General features: G+C 35.1%; 1 protein-coding gene across 2 annotated transcripts in view; it reads right to left on the bottom strand.

Moving 5' to 3' along the window:
• LOC150092667 (putative protein tag-52) overlaps nt 1-26,194 on the bottom strand; it is a 177,256-nt gene that overhangs the window by 42,484 nt on the left and 108,578 nt on the right. For both annotated transcript variants that reach the window (XM_090414638.1, XM_090414639.1), the window contains one exon: nt 1,220-1,383. In XM_090414638.1, coding sequence (XP_090270764.1) covers nt 1,220-1,383 — 164 coding nt within the window. The remainder of the gene's footprint in view (nt 1-1,219; nt 1,384-26,194) is intronic.

Genomic DNA, 26,194 nt, shown 5'->3' with positions numbered 1-26,194 from the left:
TTTTATTAAAGGGGAAGAAACATTAAGTTTTTAATTTGTTTCAAAATATAATCAATGATCTTCAGAAATTAGCTTTCTTCGACCTTTATTGAGGTCTCGTCAGAGGGAGCCAGACACAGAAGTGGTGATACTAAGGCAGAAGCAATGGAGAGATCATATTTACCTATATGAGTTGCCAAAAGGTGTACCCCCTTATTATTAAATTACTCTGGATTTAGGGAAAAATGTTGAAAGTTTATTTTCCACTTGGTTAGACTATAATAAATTTAGTTTAATCCTTAATCCAAGTGTAAGCAAACAAAGTTTGCACCTGAAGTATTTTCAGGACTGAGGCAACTCATGGTAAAGGTGGACCAAGCTCTCATCGCTCCTTGTCTCAGTATCTCCCATAATGTAAAGCACATCTCCTTGCAGACATGTATAATGCTATGCATTAAGGGAAGGGCCACTACCCAGACCAGTTTCAACCTTTATTGAGGTCTTGTCAGTGGGAGGTAAATATGACCTCTCCATTGCTTCTGCCTTAGTATCACCACTTCTGGGTCTGACTCCCACTGACGAGACCTCAATAAAGGTCGAAACCAGTCTGGGTAGTGGCCGTTCCCTTAATGCATAACATTATACATGTCTGCAAGGAGACGTGCTTTGCATTATAGGAGATACTGAGACAAGGAGTGATGAGAGCTTGGTCACCTTTACCAGGCATTGCCTCAGTCCAGGCACAAACTTTGTTTGCTTACACTTGGATAAAGGATTAAACTAAATTTATTACAGTCTAACCAAGTGGAAAAACTTCAACATGAACTATGGTAACAAAATTTGCATATAGCATAAAATACTGTCAGCTACAGCAAAACAATAGTAATTTGTTGTGTTTTGCCATGTAATATGCTTCCAAATGAATTTTGTTAGTATTGTTTAAGGCATGAAAATAACAAACCTATTTACATAATATCTATACATGGAATAAAGTTAACATGAAATATTACCTATTTAGATATCTCAGTACAGACAAGCTGCTGCACATAAAAAAGCATTTTACTCAATATGACTTAATTTTCACATTCAAATATTAAATTAAGAGAAATCAATGGGATAGTTTCATAAACACTGATTAGTCCAGAATGGGTTATCCTCACAGTACTGTGTGACAAATATCCATAAGTAACAGCATTAAAAATATTTGCATTGCAGGAAAAATTTGATAATTCACAAATACCTTCATAAGTATTCCTTCTTTTATATATTTTCTTCCTGGAACAAATATTTTTGGCTGACCACTAACTAAAGATCGTTGAATCTTTAACATTTTGTGAAGATTTTCTTGACCATCCAAAAAGCTTTTAATTTTTGTGGTGATGTAATGAACATCCTTAAGGATATCTGCATTAAAAAATAAATAAAATATATATATATATATATATATATATATATATATATATATTATTTTCAAGAGGTATTTTATAAATCTTCATGTGCTATATTGGGCATATGTCTATTTGAGCATATTAATTATTTATACACTACTGTTTATAGAAACCACATCGCCTTACATAAATATAGTTTCTAGTGAACTATATTTATTATATTTACCATGTTAATATATTTACTATATTGACATGGGTATGCTGATGGCTAGATAATCTGGAAACCCTGTGGTTTCAAGATTATTATCTGTCTGTTTTAGTGACCAATGAAAATTACATAACAATCTGGAAACCACAGGGTTTCCAGATTATCTAGCCATCAGCATATCCATATTAATAAGATACATAAAGTTCACAACATTACATGAATAGGATTCACAAAGACCTTCAAGGGGTGTGCAGGATATGATAATACTACATGAAAACTTACATCGCCACTAACTTCCTAGCTACAATTTTCCTCCAAATCAATCTGTTACTTGTCAAGACTCCAACATTATCAGATACAGTAAAAAGTGCCTTATATTTCTGTCTTCTAAGGCACTTTTCACTGTATCAATCCACCTATATCTTGGTCTTCCTCTGGGTCTTTTTCCTGCCAACTTGGCAGACAACAATTTTTGTTTTGCTAATCTTCCTTCTCCCATTGTTTAAGTGAAAATACCACCTGAGATTTAGCCCTGCTAACACATTCCTGGATGCTAACAATGTCAAGTTCTTTCCGATTATCCTCATTATTAATATGACATTGCCATTGATGCATCTGTTCATGCCACTAATCTTTCTCAGGCCTCTCATATCTGTAGTCTCTAGTCTTTGGTCAAGTGTTTTATTTCTAACCCATCTCTCAGATTATTAAGTTAAAATTGGCTTGAACACTGTCTAGTATACAGCTAATTTAGTGTTTTGACTAATCTCTTTTATCCCATATAAATTTATTCAGTTGACTTCCAATCATACCAGCTTTGATGATTCTGTTGTCTATTTCCATATTCAATTTACCATCTTTACTAAAAATTGTGCCTAAGTAGCTGAAATGTTTTACTTGTTCTATAGGCTCTTCTTTCACAATGCAGTTGATATTTTCATTGTCTTTGTCTTGTTAGTGCTGACATTCATACCATATCTATTATGACAGTTATCCAATTTAGTCAGGGACTCTTGCAGACTTGTACCGGACTTATTTAGAAGTATAACATTATCCACATAAAGAAAAGAGCCGAGATTAACATTTCCAATTTTGATATCAGGTTTAATACCACTTTCCTTCATAATTTGATCCATATAGATAATGAATAACAGAGGGGATAATGTACATTCTTGTCTGACACCAGATTTAATTAAATCATCTTCCTGTACTTCCTTGAATTCTAACTGCAATCTTACAACTCAAATAAAGACTAAGTATTGCTTGATATAATGCCCCATTGATAACATACAACTGCTGTGTTTTGAACAGCTTTTCTCCTGGCACCTTGTCATATGCCTTTTCCAGATCTTTGTTATATTCCCATGATTTCTAAACTATTTGTTGTAAAGTGAAAATCTGATCCTGACAGCCTCTATTTAGCCTGAATCCAGTTTGTTCTTCACCAAGCTTCCCTTCCACAATCTTTCTCAACCGTTTCTCAAGTATACTTGCATAAATCTTACCTGGAACACTCACTAGAGAAATACCTCTAATTCTCACATTCAGTTTTATGTCCCTTTTTATATATAGGTACTATGAGAGCTCTACTCCAATCATCTGGAATTTGTCCCTCTGTCCAGGCCTTCTGAACTATGCAGTGCAGCCACTGCAAGCCTTTTATACCTTCATACTTGAGTATTTCTGGTCAAATATCATCTATTCCAGCTGCCTTTGCAAATTTCAGGCTTTTGATAGCTTTTTCTACTTCAAGTATGAACATGTATTCCTGATTGCATATTTGTTGAGTGTGCTGTCATCTGTCAGCTATCATCACATGTGTACCACTATGCTGTTGTTGGATCCGACATGATTACAATTACGATGTTCTTAACTAATTGATAAGTTGTAAGTTGATTTCTAACACAAATATAGAGAAAATTTATATTTATAGACTGCGCCACTCTATATTTGGATTAGTTCAAGAATTGAAGATAAATCAACCCTCAACTATCTCTCCTTAATATATATACTGGCCGAGTATATTTAACTAACTTAATTCACCCGCTTTGGTTTGAATATTTTATGAATGGTGCAGTAAAAGAGATTCAGGCAAAATACAACTTTTGATTAACAAAAACAAACATTTAATTTTAAAATCATAAATTTTACACTCAACTTGAAATCAGTAATTAAGATATCACAATCACTTCAGCTTCTCCGATAAGTACAATCAAACTCTGACAAGATAAATCTGTTATCTCTATATCACAGTCTTTTCATAGTTCCTAAGTTCCAAATACAATAAAAATTGCAGTAATACCTCTTCATAAACAGACACTTTTAATTTTACGCTTCTTTTAATTCTCCGCGATAGTTACTGTTAACATCAGGGAATTCTAGGATGAAACTCGCACACTTCTCTGAACAGAAATATTAAAGTTGGAATAATCTTACCGTTAATCTTCTTCCTTCATCAACATACACACAAACACTTTTTATAACTGTAAACACTTTTAACAATAAACAGCACTCATTAAAATAAATCTTCTAGCATTAACTGAATTAATTTACGGGCACAATACATATAATCAGATGTTTTTGCATGAAGCACTACTGATTACTCTTGAATTAGGGCAATACACAATAATTCTTTAACTTGGGGTTTTATATGTACAGATGTTCATTCCTTCGGCATTCAAATAATTCTTTAGGCACTATAATTCTAAACACCACTATCATTAAACACAACCCTGTTGCCTCTGTTTATTCTCTAGTTACTTCTTACTATGCTTCACGTTTCAGTGTGTCCTTGAAAGGCCCTGAAAATAAATCTCAACTAAAATATCGCTAGTCACTCAGCTATCTTCCGTTGCTTTATTTGTTATTCAGAAACTTATTAGCTAACTGCTTCTCAACTAGTAGATTTTATTTAGTTGCTTGAGTGACTTGCCGACTCGCTATTATCACATTATGATTTTCGAATGCCGAATTCCAACCTAATGCCAATTCCTCTCTAATAATTCTCTAATCTCCTAATTAATTAATAATTCCAGCGTTTGTCAACTTATATATCTGTTTTTCCCCTTAAATTGCTTACGTCATTTCTTTCTAAAACTCTTTTCAATAAACCTCACGTGGTGTTCCAAAACGTGCTCGCTCACTTACATACGTTCCCATGTCAACCAAACAAAATATAATAAAATTGAGGTATTGCATAACGTTAAACTTTCGCAAACAGGAATAAATAAAGAATATTTATATTTCAATTAATGCGCAGTTAAATTATCAAATACAAGTTCTTATAATATTAACATAGTAATAATTAAAATAGCTTAATAATATTTAATACAGTCTTTTCATTATTAATATATATATCTTTGAATAAATAATTAGATATTAGACAAAATTAAAGTAGTTATATGAATATTAAATTGTAAAATAAGTTGTTTACATTAAATAATATTTACAAGTCTAGTCTTTGTGATGGAAGATCATGTTGGATTCTGAAGCAAATAATAATTACTTTAATCTCTATATATTCAGAATCCAACACTGTCATCATTGCTTGTTTCATTTAGAAATTTTTCAAAGTAATTACTCCGTACATCAAGGATATCTTTCTCCAGTTTTCATGTCACCTTTATTATCTCTAATTCCTTTTAAAGCAATCTTTCCTCCATTTCTGAGCCCCCCCCCCCCCCTTCAACAACCTCCAGAACATTCTACCACCTTTCTGATATTTATTCAATTATGTTCGGCACCAAAGTCCTCCCATGACTTTTGTTTAACTAGTTTTACACACTGTTTAGCTTTCTTACATTTGTCTCTGTATTCTCTAAGAACACCAGCTGATCTATTTGCCAGGAACTTTCAATGTGCTCTTCTCCTTTCCTCCACTGCCTACACACACTCACACGAGCTCCAACTCACCATCTAGAAGAAGAATAAACCCAACATCAGAAGAACTGAAGATAGGAACCATCAATATAAGGAGTATTAATGGAAAGGAAACTGAACATGCAGCAGAATTGGAAAAGTACCATGTAGACATAATTGGCATTACTGAGACGGAGAAGACAAAAACAGGTGAGATCTTACTAAATAATAATTATAGGGTATAACAATCAAAGAAAGGAAGGAGCAGCATTGAACACAAAACATGAAGATAAACTTCTTGATTGGAAGGTAGTTTCAAGTAGAGTTATGTGGGCAAACTTTAAAATGGGGAAAATGGAAGGTTCTTCTAAGGAAGAAGTGGAGGAATTTTTTGTCATTAGAACACGCAGCTGACATGAGAAGCTGACGCAAGAAAATGGAAAAAGTGGTCCTTGTTGGAGATCTAAACAGCAGAGTAGGAAATGAATCCCACCAGGTATAGGAACATTTTGGGAAAATTTAGAGAAAAGAGCAAAGCTAATAATGATGCTAAGTATTTACCGGACTTCCTCAGGACACAGACCAGCCATTACTAACACCATGTTTCAACATAAAAATGCGCAAAAGTTCACATGGAGAGAAGACACAAGAAATAAGAAACGCATGTATGAAGTATGAAGGTATAAAAGTTTTGCAGTGGCTATGCTGCATAATTCAGAGGATCTGGTCAGAAGGTCAAACTCCTCATGTTTGGAGTAGAACTCTCATAGTTATGTGCTATCCAGTCATCTTCGTTTCTTGGTGATCTATGAACAAAGGCTCTCCATCCCACTCAGCCTCTCGTCCTTTCAGTAATTGTAAGATCAAGTTGGTAAGTTCTTTTATGTTGTCTGTCCAACTGTCTTGTGGTCTTCCTCTTCTTCTCATTCCCTCAATCTTTCCCAATAACAGCCTTTTTCAATAATTCATCATTTCGCATAACATGTCCAAGGCACATCAACTTCTGTTTAGCGATCATCGCCTCCAAGAAGCATTCTGTCTTTTATATTCTCTAAAACCTTCTTATTGGTCATTTTAGAGTTCCATGAGATTCTTAATAGTCTCCTCCACACACATAATTCAAATGAATCAATTTGCTTTGTCTTTCTTCTTAATAATCCAGCTTTCACATCCATACATCATTACTAGAAATACCATTGCTTTGACAATTCTAACTTTCTTGGCTTTACACATCTATCTTTCATAATTTTTATCAGGTTTAACCTTGCTCCCCCCCCCCCCCCCCATGACTATCCTTTTAATTTCATCTTCACATTTACCATCATTTCTGATTTTAAATAAGATTTATGCAGGCATACTTGAAAAGAGGTTGAGAAAAATTGTGGAAATGAAACTTATTTTCACTTTAAGAGAAATAGTTGAGAAATGGTGAGAATATGACAAGGATCTGTACCAGAGAAAAGCTTTTAAAAACACTTCAATTGTATGGGGTGAATGGAAAATTTATAGTACATAGTCTATATTTAAGTTGTAAGTCAGCAGTTAGAACTGAAAGAAATGCAGGAAGATGGTTGATGTAAAATCAGGGTTGGACAACGATGAACATTATCTCCACTCTATATGGATCACATTATGAAAGAAATTGGCATTAGGCCTGATATTAGAATTGGAGATGTCAAACTTAGTTCATTACTTTATGCAGATGATGTTGTAATACTAAACACATGTAGTGAAAGTCTCCAAGATTCTCTAACTAAATTGAATAACAACTGTAACAAATTTGGCATGAAAATCAGCTATACAAAACAAAACTATGAAAATAGGCAGGAGCATAGAAAAATTCAGTTGCAATTTGAATGGAGATCCTATATAACAAGTAAAATATTTCAGTTATTTAGATGTAGTTTTTAGTGAAGACGGCAGATTAAATCTAGAGAGAGACAACAGAATAAGCAAAACTGGTATAGTGGATAGCCAGCTGAATAAATTTATATGGAATAAGAGAGAGAAATTAGCCAAAACACCAAACTAGCAGTATACAAGACAGTGTTCAATCTAGTTTTAAGTTATGGATCTGAGTTGGGTTAGAAATAAAGCACTTGATCAAAGACTAGGGACCACAAATATGAGGGTTTTGAGGAAAATTAGGAGAGCGAGTGTGTGTGTGTGTGAACTCATCTAAGCAGCAATCGCTTTTTATTTTCACAGACAGGCCGATGTGCTCAGAAGACTCCATCAAAGCAAAACGAATCTGACATTCCTTGTTGCCTCTCTCTACATGTTTCAAATGTGCATGTGTGAGTAAAGAAGAGGATTGGAATTATTTGAATTATCATCATAAATTTCCTGATATGTATCCTCAAGTGGTGTTCAGGTTGCTAAGACAGCACTGCATGATTATTATTATTACATGATACCTCCAGAGAGTCCAAAGATTCATCGAAGGAGGGTACCTACTCTACAATTCTCAGTCTCCACCACTCAATCCACCAACTACAATTAGCTGCAGCTACCATCTACAGTGGTAGCCACGGTTAATCCACCACCACCACTAGCGTTTTCACAGACAATCACAAACATCCATGCCCACAGCAGGATATGAACCCACAGCCTTTTGGTTGAAGAGCAGATATGCTAACAACTTGGCCAACCAGAGCCATCAACAATTTTCCTCCAAATCAAACTATTACTTGTCAGCACTATTATATTGTAGTATCTAAGATTTCGTGCTTCTAAGGCACTTTTTACTGTATCAATCCACCTTGGTCTTCCTCTGGGTCTCTTTCATGACATCTTCGCATCAAACACCTATTTGCTAACCTTCTTCTCTCATTCTATTTAAGTGGCCAATACCCCCTTAGATTAGTCCTACTCACACATTCTTGAATGTAAACAATTACTTCCTTCCCAATGTCTTAGTTTTCAGTATAATTCTACCATTAATGCAATCAGTTTACTTCTTAATTTTTCTTGGAACCAGTCTTTGATCGAGTGCTTTATTTCTAACCCAATTCTCAGATGTGTAAAATAAAATTTCCTTGAACCCTGATTGCTAGTTTGGTGTTTTGGATAATTTTTCTGTTATTTATTCAGCTGGTTACCGACCATACCAGTCTTGCTTGCTCTGTTGTATATTATCAGATTTAATTTGACATTTTGAAGGATCTCCATTCAGAATGCAGTTGATGTGCTCAATGTTTCTGCCTATTTTCATAATTTTGGTATTTTTATTGCTAATTTTTATGCAAACTTTGTTACAACTTTATTGAATTTAGTTAGAGAATACCGAAGACTTGCACTAGAAGTGTTTAGGAGTACAATATCATCTGCATAAAGCAAAGATTGACATCTCCAATTCTAATCTCAGGCTTGATGACATATATCATCATCTATATGATCCATATAGATGAACAAGAGTGGAAATAATGTGCATCCTTGTCTTACTCCTGATTTTACACTTAAACCATCTCCTGTATTTTGTCTTTCATGAACTCTTCTCTCCAATATTTTTATGTATTTGTCACTTTTCATCATACTGTAAACAGGCATAAGTGATCCTAGACCACCATGTGTGAAACATATCACATTTTTTTAGCTGGCTGTTTAGGAGCTTTGTTAAAAGTGAGTGGGAGAAGTGGTCTCAGCTGCTGATTTGCAAACATAGGATACTCACTCTCCTTGGACAAAGAAATGGCTCTTATCTGAGAATATGACCTTCTTCCACTTCTCAACAGTCTGATCTTTGTACACTTTTGCCCACTGGAGTCTCTTTTTCTGCATAGCATTTGTCAGCAGTAGTTTCTTTTTTTGGTCTGTGGGCAGTATCCCTGCTTCCAACAATCTTCGACAGACTCATTTCGGAAACATTAATCCCACTGTCTGCCTAGTCTCTATTTAAATCTACAGCTGACAATCTTGCATTCATTTTGCTTTTCCTAACTAGTAAACAATCTTAAGTTTGGTTTTCCTTTTTCACCTGCATTTTCCTTTCTGTCAGGAGAAAAGGTACCTGTTTCCCCAAACCTCTTTAAAATCTCATTAACAGTATCCAAACCAACACCACACTCATTGGCAATTTGTCTTTGACTCATGGATGTGTGCTGAGAAAGAGTACATATTTTTGAATGCTTTCTTGGAGATGTATCCCTTTCATAGCTACACAAAATGAATGAAACACTACAAATGTCAACTTGTTTACACTATTAAAAATGCACAACGCTATTAATAAACATTGTAGAGACAGTTAAAGCACACAGCAGTCAGCCATAATAGTGAGCTGAAGTCAAAACAAAAAAACAAACCAAATCAAAAGCTTCAGGAAAAGTCGGCTTGTTTGAATTAATTCGTTTGCTGCTGTATATCATCAACTTCCAGATATGTATCCCCAAGCAGCATTCAGGTTACTATGACAGCACTACATGATTAAGTTTACATTGTTATTAATTTCCTATCAACAATTTTCCTCCAAATCAGTCTATTACTTGTGAGCACTCCAATATTATCATATCTAACATTTTGTGCTTCTAAGCCACTTCTGATTCAGTCCACCTAGACATTTGTCTTTTTCTTTCCTGCTATCGCATGAAACGCCTGTTTTGTTAACCTTTCCTCACCCATTCCACTTAAGTGGCCCTACCACCTTAGGTTAGCTCTGCTGACACATTCTTGAATGCTATTAATGTCTTTCCTTTCTAATATCTTCATTTTTAATATGATTCTGCCATTGATGCCATCAGTTCACTCCCTTAAAGCATGATGTAAATTTTCATGTAGTACTACCATATCCTGTACACCCCTTGAGAGTACATGTCAGGAATTTGATGATGATCAGGAAAAGAGGAGCACATATAAATTATTAGGTAAAGTTGGAGTTTAATTTTTGTACAAAATATTTTTGCAAAATTAAAATTTTTCTTTCAAATGTATTTGGATTAATTTGTTCACTAACTACTGTAAACACACACACACACACAGTTACTGTAACCATTGCATGTTTTGTATAATTCATAATATGAATGACTGCAGAAAATCAATTTGGAGGTTTAGAAGTTCCATGAAGCAACATGTTTATAAAAGCAATATCTTTCTCTTCAATACAAGAGTACCTTGAAATGCAAAAAATTTGATGATACAGATATTCAAACAAATCCAATCTAAAAATTTCCACTAATACTAAAAAAAAAACTGCATTCGAAAAGTATTTCTAGTAGATAGACACAAGTGCACATATGCAGAAGTTGCCTATGTCATCATCATCAAATTCCTGACATGTACCCTCAGTGGGTGTACAGGATATGATAGTACTACATGAAAGATTTACATCATTACTAACTTCCTATCTACAATTTTCCTCCAAATCAGTCTGTTACTTGTCAAGACTCCAATATCATCATTATCAGATCTTATATTTCTATCGTCTAAGGAACATTGTACCATATCAATCCACCTATATCTTGGTCTTCCTCTGGGTCGTTTTCCTGCCAACCAGGCAGAGAACACTTGTTTTGCTAATCTTTCCTCGCCCATTCTGTTTAAGTGACGCACCTGAGATTAGCTCTGCTAACGCATTCCTGGATGCCGACAATGTCAAGTTCTTTCCTAATATCCTCTTTTTAATATGATATTGCCATTGACGCCATCTGTTCAAGCCTCAAATCTTTCTCAGGACTCTCATATCTGCAGTCTCTAGTCTTTGGTCAAGTGTTTTCCTTCTGACCCAGCTCTCAGATCCATAAGTTAATAATGGTTTGAACACTGTCTTGTATACAGCTAATTTAGTGTTCCGACTAATTTTTCTCTTATTCATACTAATTTATTCAATTCATTTCCTACCATACCAGCAATTCAATTCTACCTATTTTCATTGTCTTTGTCTTTTTAATGCTGACCTTCATACCATATCTATTACAACAGTTATTCAATTTAGTCAGGGAATCTTGCAAACTTGTAGTGGATTTATTTAGAAGTATAACATCATCCACATAAAGCAAAGAGCTGACCATTAACATCTCCAATTTTGATATCATGTTTAATACCACTTTCCTTCATAATGTGATCCATATAGATAACGAATAACAGAGGGGATAATGTACATCCTTGTCTCACACCAGATTTAACATTAAACAATCTTCCTGTATTATCTTCAATTCTAACTGCCGACTTACAACTCAAATACAGATTAAGTATTGCTTGGTATATGGTGTCAATGGGGCATTATATCAAGCAATACTTAGTCTGAGTAGCTTCTCCCTTGGCACCTTGTCATATGCCTTTTCTAGATCGACAAAACTTAAATACAGATCTCTGTTATATTCCCATGCTTTTTCAACTATTTGTCGTAAAGTGAAGATCTGATCCTGACAGCCTCTATTTGGCCTGAATCCAGCTTGATCTTCACCAAGCTTTTCTTCCACAATTCTACTTGCATAGATCTTGCTAGGAACATTCAGTAGGGAAATACCTCTCTAATTCTCACATTCAGTTTTATTTCCTTTTTTATATATAGTTACTACTAGAGCTCTACTCCAATCATCAGGAATTCGTCCCTCTGTCCAGCTTTTCTGAACCATGCAGTACAGCCACTGTAAGACTTTTATACCACCATACTTCAGCATTTCTCGTCGAATATCCTGTGCCGTTCCACATTTCAAGCCTTTGATGGCTTTTTTCTACTTCAAGTATGGATATGTATTCCTGACTGTATGCCTGTAGAGTGTTTTTTTACCACTGTGCTATCACTGCTTGTTTCATTTAGCAATTTTTCAAAGTAATTACTCCATACTTCAAGGATATCTTTTTTCTTCTGTTTTTGTGTCACCTTTATTATCTCTAACTCCTTTTACTTCCTTAAAGGAATGCGGAGAACCGACCAGGGCTTCTGACCTAATGTCCAATCCTCACCTTCTCGTGGTGCACCCTGTTGGGTATCTACTTTGATACTGAACGAACGAGGATGGGCTGGCAATTTGGGATTTAGCCGACCAAATTGTATTCTTATTGGTTAAACCAAAATAAAAAATGATGGTACAACATGACAAAATTTCACGCCGGCTGGGGCGTCGCCCGGTTAAACAAGGCCCCCGTTGTTTTCGCCAGGGAACCAGGGCGAACAGCGAAAAGTCAGCTACTGGAACAAATCTGAAAACAAACCCCAACTCAACATCACCAGAGTTAAAGATCGGTACTATCAACGTAAGAAGCCTGAATGGCAAAGAAATGGAGCTAGCTGAGGAATTAGATAAGTACCAGATCGACATAATAGGGGTGACTGAAACAAAAAAGACCAAAACTGGTGAGATCTTTCTGAGCAATAAATACAAAATGTTATATTCAGGCAATAACAATCAAGGAAAAGAAGGAGTAGCCATAGTATTCAACACAAAATACGAGGCTAATCTTCTTGAATGGCAGTCAGTCTCAAGTAGAGTAATGTGGGCAAATATGAGAATGGGGAACTGGACAATGAGACTTATTTGTGCCTATGGTCCCACAGAAGGTTCTACTAAGGTAGAAGTGGAGGAATTTTTTGAGAATTTAGAAAAAGCAACTGACACAATGAAAAGTTGGTCCTTGTTGGGGATCTAAATAGTAGAGTAGGAAATGATTGTGAGACATACAAAAATATTTTGGGAAAATTTGGAGAAAAGAGCAAAGCTAATAATAATGGCAAATATCTGTTGGATTTCTGCTCAGGACATGGACTGGTTATTACTAACACCATGTTCCAACATAAAAATGTGCACAAATTCACATGGAGAGAAGAGGTAAGGAATAAGAAAAGTCTCATTGACTATGTTATTGTTGATAGTGATGTTTTCTCCATGGTGCAGGACACCAGAGTGTACAGAGGATTTGAAATTGGAAGTGATCACTATTTAGTTTTGAGCAGGATAAAATTGAAATTCATATTGAAAAGAATAACATGTAAGAAAGTTTTAAAGCGAATAAAAGTTGAACAGCTCTCAGATGTAAACTGTAGACTAAAATACAGAAATATTATTGAAAAGAAAATGAAAGAGTTTGAGAACAGGAATCAAACCTTGGAGATTCAGTGGCAAACTCTGAAGGAAACATTGATTGATTCTGCCAGAGAGGCATGTGGTGAGGTTGTGTGCAAAGATAAAAAAAATCAGAACTCCCTGGTGGACACAGGAAGTTAAAGAGGCAGTGAAGGAAAAGAAGAAAGCATATCAAAAGTTCCTGGCAAATAAGTCAGCTTTTACTCTTACAGAATACAGAGACAAATGTAAGAAAGCTAAACAGTGTGTAAAACTAGCTAAACAAAAGTCATGGGAGGACTTTGGCAAGAATATAGAAAATAAATATCAAGAAGGTGGCAAAATATTCTGGAGGTTGTTGAAGAAGCTTAGGAATGGAGGAAAGAGTGCTGTAAAAGGAATTAGAGATGATAAAGGTGAAATGAAAACAGGAGAAAAAGATATCCTTGAAGTATGGAGTAATTACTTTGAAAAACTGCTAAATGAAACAAGCAGTGATGACAGCACAGTGATAAAAAACACTGACCAGGCATGCAGTCAGGAATACATATCCATACTTGAAGTAGAAAAAGCCATCAAAGGCTTGAAATGTGGAAAGGCAGCGGGAGTAGATGATATTCGACCAGAAATGCTGAAGTATGGTGGTATAAGAGTCTTACAGTGGCTGCACTGCATAGTTCAGAAAGCCTGGACAGAGGGACGAATTCCCGATGATTGGAGTAGAGCTCTCATAGTACCCATATATAAAAAGGGAAATAAAACTGAATGTGAGAATTACAGAGGTATTTCCCTACTGAGTGTTCCTGGCAAGATCTATGCAAGTATACTTGAGAAACGGTTGAGAAGAATTGTGGAAGAAAAGCTTGGTGAAGAACAAGCTGGATTCAGGCCAAATAGAGGCTGTCAGGATCAGATCTTCACTTTACGACAAATAGTCGAGAAAGCATGGGAATATAACAAAGATCTGTATTTAAGTTTTGTTGATTTGGAAAAGGCATATGACAAGGTGCCAAGAGAGAAGCTATTCAATACGCTGCAGTTATATGGTGTCAATGGCGCATTATATCAAGCAATACTTGGTCTTTATTTGAGTTGTGAGTCAGCAGTTAGAATTGAAGGAAGTACAGGAAGATGGTTTAATGTTAAATCTGGTGTGAGACAAGGATGTACATTATCCCCTCTGTTATTCATTATCTATATGGATCACATTATGAAGGAAAGTGGTATTAAACATGATATCAAAATTGGAGATGTTAATGTCAGCTCTTTGCTTTATGCGGATGATGCTATACTTCTAAATAAATCCGCTACAAGTCTGCAAGATTCTCTGACTAAATTGAATAGCTGTTGTAATAGATATGGTATGAAGGTCAGCAATAAAAAGACAAAGACAATGAAAATAGGCAGAATCATTGAAAATGTCAACTGTGTTGTGAATGGAGAACCTGTGGAACAAGTAAAACATTTCAGCTACTTAGGCACAATTTTTACTGAAGATGGTAAACTAAATATAGAAATAGACAACAGAATCAGCAAAGCTGGTATCGTGAGAAGTCAATTGAATAAATTCATATGGAATAAGAAAGAAATTAGTCGGAACACTAAATTAGCTGTATACAAGACTGTGTTCAAACCAATTTTAACTTATGGATCTGAGAGCTGGGTCAGAAGTAAAACACTTGACCAAAGACTAGAGACCGCAGATATGAGAGTCCTGAGAAAGATTAGAGGCGTGAACAGATGGCATCAATGGCAATATCATATTAAAAATGAGGATATTAGGAAAGAACTTGACATTGTCAGCATCCAGGAATGCTTTAGCAGAGCTAATCTCAGATGGTATGGTCACTTAAATAGAATGGGAGAGGAAAGATTAGCAAAACAAGTGTTCTCTGCCAGGTTGGCAGTAAAACGACCCAGAGGAAGACCAAGATATAGGTGGATTGATACGGTACAAAGTGCCTTAGACGATAGAAATATAAGATCTGATAATGTTGGAGTCTTGACAAGTAACAGACTGATTTGGAGGAAAATTGTAGATAGGAAGTTAGTAATGATGTAATTTTTTCATGTAGTACTGTCATATCCTGTACACCCCTTGAGGGTACATGGCAGGAATTTGATGATGATGATGATGATGATGATGATGAACTCCTTTTACAGCACTCTTTCCTCCAGTTCTAAGCTTCTTAAATAACCACCAGAATATCTTACCACCTTCTTGATATTTATTTTCTATGTTCTTGCCAAAGTACTCCCATGACTTTTGTTTAGCTAGTTTTACACTGTGTTTAGCTTTCTTACATTTGTCTCTGTATTCTCAAAGAGCACAAGCTGACTTATTTGTCAGGAACTTTTGATAGGCTTTCTTCTTTTCCTTCACTGCCTCTTTAACTTCCTGTGTCCACCAGGGAGTTCTGATTTTTCTATCCTTGCAGACAACCTCATCACATGCCTCTCTGGCTGAATCAATCAGGGTTTTCTTCACAGCTTGCCACTGAATCTCCAAGGTTTGATTCCTGTTCTCAAACTTTCATTTTTTCTACAATAATCTTTGTGTATTTTAGTCTACAGGTCACATCTGAGAGCTGCTCAACTTTTATTCACTTTAAAACTTTCTAACATGTTATTCTTTTCAATATCAATATGAAAGTTAATTTTATCCTGCTCAAGACTAAATAGTGATCGCTTCCAATTTCAAATCCTCTGTATACTCTGGTGTCCTGCAACACGGAGAAAACATTACTATCAACAATAACATGATCAATGAGACTTTTCTTATTCCTTGCCTCTTCTCTCCATGTGAATTTGTGCACATTTTTGTCTTGGAACATGGTGTTAGTAATAACCAGTCCATGTGCTCCAACAGGTAATTGCCATTATTATTGGCTTTGCTCTTTTCTCCAAATTTTCCCAAAATATTTTTTTATGTCTGACAATCATTTCCTACTCTGCTATTTAGATCCCCAACAAGGAACAACTTTTCCTTTTTCATTGTGTCAGTTGTTTTTTCTAAAGCATCAAAACATTCCTCCACTTCTACCTTAGTAGAACCTTCTGTGGGACCATAGGCACAAATAAGTTTCACTGTCCAATTCCCAATTCTGATATTTGCCCACATCACTCTACTTGAGACTGCCTGGCATTCAAGAAGATTAGCCTCATATTTAGTGTTGAATACTATGATTACTCCTTCTTTTCCTTGATTGTCATTGCCTGAATATAGCATTTTCTATTTATTGCTCAGAAAGATCTCACCCGTTTTTGTCTTTTTTGTTTCAGTCACCCCTATTATGTTGATCTGGTACTTATTTAATTCCCCAGCTAGCTCCATTTCTTTGCCATTCAGGCTTCTTATGTTGATAGTACCGATCTTTAACTCTGGCAATGTTGAGTTGGGATGTGTTTTCAGATCTGTTCCAGTAGCTGACTTTTCGCTGTTTGCCCTGGTCCCCTGGCGAAAACAACGGGGGCCTTGTTTAACCGGCCAATGTCCCAGCCGGCATGAAATTTTGTCATGTTGTACCATCATTTTTTATTTTGGTTTAAGCAATAAGAATACAATTTGGTCAGCTAAATCCCAAATTGCCAGCCCATCCTCGTTCATTCAGTATCCAGGTAGATCTCCAACATGGTGCACCACGAGAAGGCGAGGATTAGACATTAGGTTAGAAGCCCTGATCGGTTCTCCACATTCCTTTAAACGCTATGTGGAGGTCTCCTCCCAGTTATATAGCTTTGACCCTTATGCACCCCTGTTTTTCAAGATAGGCAACAAGTTGCCTACCTTGAAAGATTAATCTCCAACGTGCAGAAGGTTTTGATTTTTCACAGTTTAAGCTTTTTATAACATTACAATCTGACCTTGAATGTAAGACAGCTATATCACATACAGAAATGGATGAACAAGTATACCATATTTTTCGCAGTATAAGATGCATCTTAATTTTCAGATAAATTTTAGGTATAAAAAAAGCACGTCTTATAAGGTGAAAAATATATTATATTATATTAAAATACAGTATATCATAATAATGCATTGATCAGTTTGAATAGTTGCACGGTCGTTAACGGTCATGCACTTAAACTAGTAATCAATGTATTATTATATTTAAATTGTATTTATAACTCATGGATTCTATGAAGCACAGACATAGCTATATGGTTACGTTAACCCAGCATTAGTAAGGTGGTGGTGTCACAGTTATTTCTTTCTATATCTTTGGGGTCTGTGGCATCCCACCTTACTAATGGCGGGTTAAGGATAGTGTGATTGAGTACACAAAAAAATATGGCAGTAGGACAGCAGAGTGGCATTTTGAGCCTCTGCATACAGAAAAAATGGTACGAACTTGGAGGACACAAGGGCAGCAATTAATAGAAGTAAATTCTAAAAAACACAATCTCCACAGAAAACCTAATGCAAATTGTCCAGAAATGAAAATGAATTAAAAACTTGGATAATGGATCAAAAATGATTATTCAACGAGCAAAATAATTGTGAACATAAAGAAATATTATAGATTTTACAGGGTCTCCCCATCATGGTGGATTAAATTTATGAAGAGAAATGATTTAAGCATGTGTGCAAAAACGAAAATATCACGGAAAATAAACGGATAATACATGTATTAAAATTTAAAATAAAAAATAATAATATTTACATGAAAAATCTGATGCATAATTCGTGCGTCTTATACTGCAAAGAATATTTTATTTCCAAAAATTTGACATAAAAAATGTGATGTGTCTAATACAACATTGCGTCTTATAAGGAAAAAAGGTAATTTCATCCTAAAGTATAGTTTAGTATGTACTATTATCATAAGGTACAGATTAGACCACCAAAGTTTAACTACAGACATTCAAATCTAAATGAAGATCTCCTTTCTAGTTTGCTTGGTTTGGATTGGTTGAAATTATAGCCAAAGCAATTAAGGCTATGAGACCAGTGTATTATGTCATTAACTGCACATTTTTGGTTAAATGCTGGTTTGTTTTGCAAGATGAAAAATCTGAGTTTCAAGAAGGAAAAACCATGTCACTACCAGAATATGAGACCAACTAACTTGCCTTCACTTGAAAAGCTCTTATGTCATACTTAAATACATAGACTGACAAATATCCTTAATACAAAACAGCATATATTAGCAAAAATAACTATATAAAAATGACAAACAACAAAAAACTAAACACTTAATATTCTTGACTATCCTACCTGAATGCAAAAACCTACACAGCAAGTAAAACCTTTCCATTGTTTAAGCACAATTTTTAGTGAACAGCAAATTAAATTTAAAATAGACAACAGAATAAACAAAGCTGATATTGTAGCAAACGAAATGATTTTTTTTTTTTTTTTTTTGGAATAAGAAAGAAATTAGTAAAGATTGGAGAAAAGAGCAAACCTAATAATAATGGCAAATATCTGTTGGATTTCTGCTCAGGACATGGACTGGTTATTACTAACACCATGTTCCAACATAAAAATGTGCACAAATTCACATGGAGAGAAGAGGTAAGGAATAAGAAAAGTCTCATTGACTATGTTATTGTTGATAGTGATGTTTTCTCCATGGTGCAGGACACCAGAGTGTACAGAGGATTTGAAATTGGAAGTGATCACTATTTAGTTTTGAGCAGGATAAAATTGAAATTCATATTGAAAAGAATAACATGTAAGAAAGTTTTAAAGCGAATAAAAGTTGAGCAGCTCTCAGATGTGAACTGTAGACTAAAATACAGAAAGATTATTTGAAAAAAAATCAAAGAGTTTGAGAACAGGAATCAAACTTTGGAGATTCAGTGGCAAACTCTGAAGAAAACATTGATTAATTCTGCCAGAGAGGCATGTGGTGAGGTTATCTGCAAGGATAAAAAAATCAGAACTCCCTGGTGGACACAGGAAGTTAAAGAGGCAGTGAAGGAAAAGAAGAAAGCACATCAAAAGTTCCTGTCAAATAAGTCAGCTTGTGCTCTTAGAGAATACTGAGACCAATGCAAGAATGCTAAACATTGTGTAAAACTAGCTAAACAAAAGTCATGGGAGGACTTTGGCAAGAATATAGAAAATAAATATCAAGAAGGTGGCAAAATATTCTGGAGGTTGTTGAAGAAGCTTAGGAATGGAGGAAAGAGTGCTGTAAAAGGAGTTAGAGATGAAAAAGGTAACATGAAAACAGGAGAAAAAGGATATCCTTGAAGTATGGAGTAATTACTTTGAAAAACTGCTAAATGAAACAAGCAGTGATGACAGCACAGTGGTAAAAAACACTGACCAGGCATGCAGTCAGGAATATCCATACTTGAAGTAGAAAAAGCCATCAAAGGCTTGAAATGTGGAAAGGCAGCAGGGGGTAGATGATATTCGACCAGAAATGCTGAAGTATGGTGGTATAAGAGTCTTACAGTGGCAGCACTGCATAGTTCAGAAAGCCTGGACAGAGGGACAAATTCCCAATGATTGGAGTAGAGCTCTCATAGTACCCATATATAAAAAGCAAAATAAAACTGATTGTGAGAATTACAGAGGTATTTCCCTACTGAGTGTTCCTGGGAAGATCTATGCAAGTACACTTGAGAAACGTCATCATCATCATCAAATTCCTGCCATGTACCCTCAAGGTGTGTACAGGATATGACAGAGAAACCGTTTCTCAAGAGAAACGTTTGAGAAGAATTATGGAAGAAAAGCTTGGTGAAGAACAAGCTGGATTCAGGCCAAATAGAGGCTGTCAGTTTCAGATCTTCACTTTACGACAAATAGTTGAGAAAGCATGGGAATATAACAAAGATCTGTATTTAAGTTTTGTAGATTTGGAAAAGGCATATGACAAGGTTCCAAGAGAGAAACTATTCAATACGCTACAGTTATATGGTGTCAACGGGGCATTATATCAAGCAATGCTTAGTCTTTATTTGAGTTGTAAGTCGGCAGTTAGAATTGAAGGAAGTACAGGAAGATTGTTTAATGTTAAATCTGATGTGAGACAAGGATGTACATTATCCCCTCTGATATTCATTATCTATATGGATCACATTATGAAGGAAAATGGGTATTAAACATGATATCAAAATCGGAGATGTTAATGTAATGTCAGCTCGTTGCTTTATGCGGATGATGTTATACTTCTAAATAAATCCGCTATAAGTCTGCAAGATTCTCTGACTAAATTGGATAGCTGTTGTAATAGATATGGTATGAAGGTCAGCAATAAAAAGACAAAGACAATGAAAATAGGCAGAATCATTGAAAATGTCAACTGTGTTGTGAATGGAGAACCTGTGGAACAAGCGAAACATTTCAGCTACTTAGGCACAATTTTTACTGAAGATGGTAAATTAAATATAGAAATAGACAACAGATTCAGCAAAGCTGGTATGGTAGGAAGTCAAATGAATAAATTCATATGGAATAAGAGAGAAATTAGTCGGAACACTAAATTAGCTGTATACAAGACAGTGTTCAAACCAGTTTTAAATTATGGATCTGAGAGCTGGGTCAGAAGTAAAACACTTGACCAAAGACTAGAGACTGCAGATATGAGAGTCCTGAGAAAGATTATAGGCGTGAACAGATGCATCAATGGCAATATCATATTAAAAACAAGGATATTAGGAAAGAACTTGACATTGTCAACATCCAGGAATGCGTTAGCAGCGCTAATCTCAGGTGGTATGGTCACTTAAACAGAATGGGCGAAGAAAGATTATCAAAACAAGTGTTCTCTGCCAGGTTGGCAGAAACGACCCAGAGGAAGACCAAGATGTAGGTGGATTGATACAGTACAAAGTGCCTTAGACGATAGAAATATAAGATCTGAAATATTGGAGTCTTGACAAGTAACAGACTGGTTTGGAGGAAAATTGTAGATAGGAAGTTAATAATGATGTAATTTTTTTCATGTAGTACTGTCATATCCTGTACACCCCCTTGAGGGTACATGGCAGGAATTTGATGATGATGATAAGACAATGTTCCCACCAGTCTTAACTTACGAATAAGAAAGCCTGATTACAAATAAGATAGTGATCAAAGACTGGAGACCACGATATGAGCATTCTGAGAAAAATCAGAGGAGTGAGCAGATGGCATCAATGGCCAAATCATATTAAACATGAAGGTGAAAAAAGAACTTTACATTGCTAGCATTCAGGAATGTGTTGGCAAAGCTAATCCCACATGGCATGGTCACTTTTACAGGAAGGGAAAGGAAAGATTAGAAAAACAGATGTTTTATGTTATATTAAAAAGTATGCAGAATAATGCAGTCAGACATAACCTTACAAGTCCAAAATACAACATCTGACAATACAGACTTCTGAAGATAAGACTAATCTGGAGTAAAGTCAAATTTGCAATTAAAAGCACATTCCTGTGATGAGATGGTCAATGACCTATCATAGTAGTTATTCAATGATCCTCATATTGCATTAACGGAAAATGTTGAAAACTCTCGATGGATACCACTTATTGTTGGAGAAAATTGTTCCATAATGGGAGTGACTTTGAAGGAAAAATTGGGAGAGTGAAAACAGACCAATGATTTTGGGCTAGGTTGCTTATAACTGATATTGAAACAGGTAAATTTAATGGCTTTGTTTTCGTCGATACAAATTCTATATTCTTTCTGCTAATCTTGTGTATGCTCGACTGGTTTGCAATTCAAAATGCTTAAAAATGTTCCTCATATCATTGACGGAATTCAAAACTAACTGGGTTCAGGTCAAGAATGTATCCATTCTTCGAATTGTGCAAGAGAAGCAGATCACTGGGAAATCTTTTCTCTTGTCTAAATTGTCACGAAAAAGTGTATCCTCAACTTGGAATGAAATTTATTTGAATGAATGACAAACTAAAGGAAAATTTTTTTAAAGAAGAGAAGGGTAACCAATAACAGTTGCCAAGGATATTCAAGATGCTGAATGTCCAAAATGTCATATGCTGAAACTTTTTCCCCTATACATTAAAGATACCAAGCAATTTTATAAACTTGGTTTTAATCCTTTTTCCCAAGTAAGCAACCAGACAGGTAAGTCAAGTTTGCACCTGATCTCTAATATATAGTATATCTTTAAAAAAATTAAAAAAAAAAAAAAAAAAATTTCTACATCTTTCTCTCATCCTGAGATTTTTATTTAATAAGGTCAAAAGCACCTTGTGGCAACTTGTATAGGTAAAATTTATAAGTTCTGCATTACTTCTACCTTGGCATCTCAGGATCTAGCTCCCACTGACGAGACCTCAATAAAGGTCTTGTCAGTGAAACCAGTCTGGGTAGTTGCCCTTTCCTTAATGCATAGCATCATACATGCCCACAAGGAGATGTGTTTTGCATTAGGGGAGATACTAAGGGAAAGTGATCAGAGCTTACTCCATCTTTACCACAAGTTGCCTCAGACCTGAAAATACTTCAGGCGCAAACTTGGCTTACCTGTCTGGTTGCTTACTTGGGAAAAAGAATTAAAACCAAGTTTATAAAATTGCTTGGCATCTTTAATGTCATATGCTGTTTCCCCATTTTGATGGACATCTCTTTAACTGAAGTTTCCAATGTTCTGAATAAACAGATTTCTTTGTGGTAATACTACACTGTCTCTTGGAAGGAAAGTAACTGGCTTTATAATAGTCCTGTAAGAAATGAGCATCGATTGTTTTTTCCAATTTCTTGTGCAGCAGTGATGCAACTACATACAGCAAAACTCAGCAATGCTGGAAAAAAAAAAGATGAAAGAGTTCATCAAATCCATTACAAACACTCATGAATGCCCAAGAAAACCTGATAGAAGATTGATAGTGGATAATACTGAAAGATTGGTACAAGGAAGGAACCTAAAAATTGTAGTTACACTACTGTTACATATAGATGAATAGAGATAAGGCAACAGTTGGTTGCAATTTTTTGATAATTTTTTTCATCTTCAGGAAGCTTTTTTTTTTCTGTAATAAGTTAAGAAACTGCTCCTCAGTAAATATCCTGTTATATAAAAAGGGTAATTTCTACAAAGAAGCTGCTCCTTTTGAAGCTCTTTATTATTTCTTCTTATAAATTATTAATGTAAAAAGTAATGACAAAGTATACCTACTTTTTGTTTTCTGAATCATATCCACGCAATTTTGCATTGATTAAATAAGTCAGAGCACATACTTTTTTTGGCTTTCATTGAATACCGATAATATCAAATTTCTTCCAGTGATGCTATATGTTCATGCTTCCAATTCCTCCCTCCCCCATATTCATAAATCAGTCATCATCAGTATTTGTCAAATGTTATCTAACAATCAATTCCATATGTTAATCCTGGTTTGAATTCTATTTTGTATGCTGTGAGGTATTTTAGTTGATTATGCAACTGTTCTATATAAATTTATCCAAATGGCTTCTTACCATATGAGGAATACATACTTATTCTGTTATCTATTTCTATCATGGCAAGTGATCTAATTACTGTGACTTTTACAGTAATTAGATAGTACTATATTAGTGAAATTTCATAGGCTTCTGATGTGCATTCAAACAGCATGATTAGTTTGGACTTCTGAGGCTATTGAAGCTCTTCTTACTCTGAAAGATCTGGCCAAATAATATAAAAACAACTAGGAAAAGTTTATGATATAATAAAAACAAGCAGAAGTCACAATATGTATATATAACAATGGGGGGGCAAGGTGAAACCAAGTAATACAGTGTATTTTCAGTTTTGCAAATATGCAATTTTCTTGAAAGTTCCCATGTACGCAAATGAGTTATGCCTTGAAAGCAGAATAAAAATCATGTGTGGCTGCAAGAGAAGGCCAAGCTTGAATGATATGCAATTTTATTCCTTTTCAAGAGGCTGCTTCAATGAATAGAACTCTCGAAATCGCTGTGTCATAAATGTTTCACAGTAATATAAGTCTAAAAAAGATATTGATATTATCAAATCACAATAGAATGGAAGAGTTAACTGAACAGAATCGTTTATAAAACTCATTATGTGGTTGTAAACAACATACGTGGCTAAAATACTTTGGAAGTAAACTTCACAGTAGAGGAGAAGTTCTATAATAATGTTCAGTATGTTCTTCACACAGCTGGTGTACTCAGTAGAGAAAACAAGACTGGAGTTAGTGCCATGTAACATTTCTAAGAAGACAATCTTCCAAAAACAAGATATTACAATCACAAAGCACATGCTTTTTTTTTTTTTTTAAGCACAAAGATAATTCTGACCATCTTCTATAGCTTCTCAATCTCCATTAAATAACTTGTGTGTATGGAAAGATACCTGTAGCAACAGTTTTCAGCTTCATCAAACCAATGAAGAAAACTTTGTTGGAAGAATTAAATGACATTCTCAACAAACAGTCCATTCCCCCCCCCCAACCACCAGTTCTTGGGATACTACATCCCATCTTCCCTTGGCTCAAAGGCATGTTATGGCTAAGTAACTTGGTTTACTTTAAACCTAATGAATGCTCTGATAGGGTAGTTAATCCTAACTGCATAGTATTATGGCTGCCAATTATGTGTTCTCCTGGCCACTTTGCCTGCCTTGCAGAATGAAAACCTCAAGTTTCTGGGAAGAAAAAAAACCTGCCACCTCTGCCTACCAGCTAACTTGCCCTGATAAAAGGTTTTTCACATCCTAAACAAGATTTGAATCCAGGTCTTTCCAACCAAAGGGCATCATGGAAGCTGAACTGGGCTACAGGGCTCACATATTACATTATATCCATTACATCCTGAGTGCAGGGCCTAAAATGTTTTAAGCAGCAATATATTTGCATTTCCTTTTTTTTTTTTTTTTTTCTGTACAATTTCTGTAAATTATATATGTATTTGATGCAACAGATTTACTCAGCAATATGACATGATTAAAAAATTTAATGACTAGAAGCCTAAGGCTACCAAAATAGAAAAAATACTATTTATTATTTGAGCACACAACTAGTTTCATCTTCTTAGAAGACTTTGGGTGCATAACATGAAAAGAGAATAAAAAAAAAAAAAAAAAAAAAAAACATTACAAGCAGCAGCAGTTATAAATTAATTTGCAAATGTATTGCTGACATTTGAAGCCATTCTGGATGCCAAACTTAAATAGCTGAAGAGTAACAATCAGATAAGTTGTATCTAAGGTTAGTATTAAGATGAACCAGACTGAGGACAATTTCTGTTGATTCCACAATTCTTCTCTCCAGTTCATCATAGCATCTAAAAACCTTTTCTAATTGGCTCCAGATCACTGGGCGAATGATAGAATTTTCCTCATTAGGGTGAGCAGAATTAAGAACATGATTAGATAATGCGTGCTGGCTTAGTTCTGTCATATGTATTGTCTCTCACATGTTCTTCCATACACAACTCAATGGACTTGTCAGTCTGACCAAAATAGGTCACATTGCAGTAATATCAAAGACGATAACCTTCTGGATACTTTAGGCTGTCATGTTTCAGTTTAGGTGTACTGAATAAGGTACAGAGTTTGGAAAGAGGAGTAAAAGACGTGCAGATTTTAAATTTGAGAATTTTAGCAAACTTTGGTGAAATGGAGCTGATATACAGTAAAGATATAAAGCCTTTTACATCAGTACTATCTTCAGTACAGTGAGCAAGTGGATTAAAAAGTAGCTTAAGAATTGTCTGTTTAGGATAGCTATTTTTCTGAAAGGTTGTAAGAAGAAACTGTAGTCCAGGGGGTTCCCAAACTTTTTGTTTCCTAGAGCACATTCTAAAATACCAATAGGGCGATGGGCACCATCTATTTTTTCAAGCAAATTT

This window comes from Typopeltis vanoorti, chromosome 25 (assembly GCF_054136105.1).
Source record: "Typopeltis vanoorti isolate ZY-2024b chromosome 25, IOZ_Tvanoo_1.0, whole genome shotgun sequence".
Lineage (NCBI taxonomy): Eukaryota > Metazoa > Arthropoda > Arachnida > Uropygi > Thelyphonidae > Typopeltis > Typopeltis vanoorti.
The sequence above is the reverse complement of the archived record's forward strand: the minus strand, read 5'-3'. Positions and strand labels throughout refer to the sequence as shown.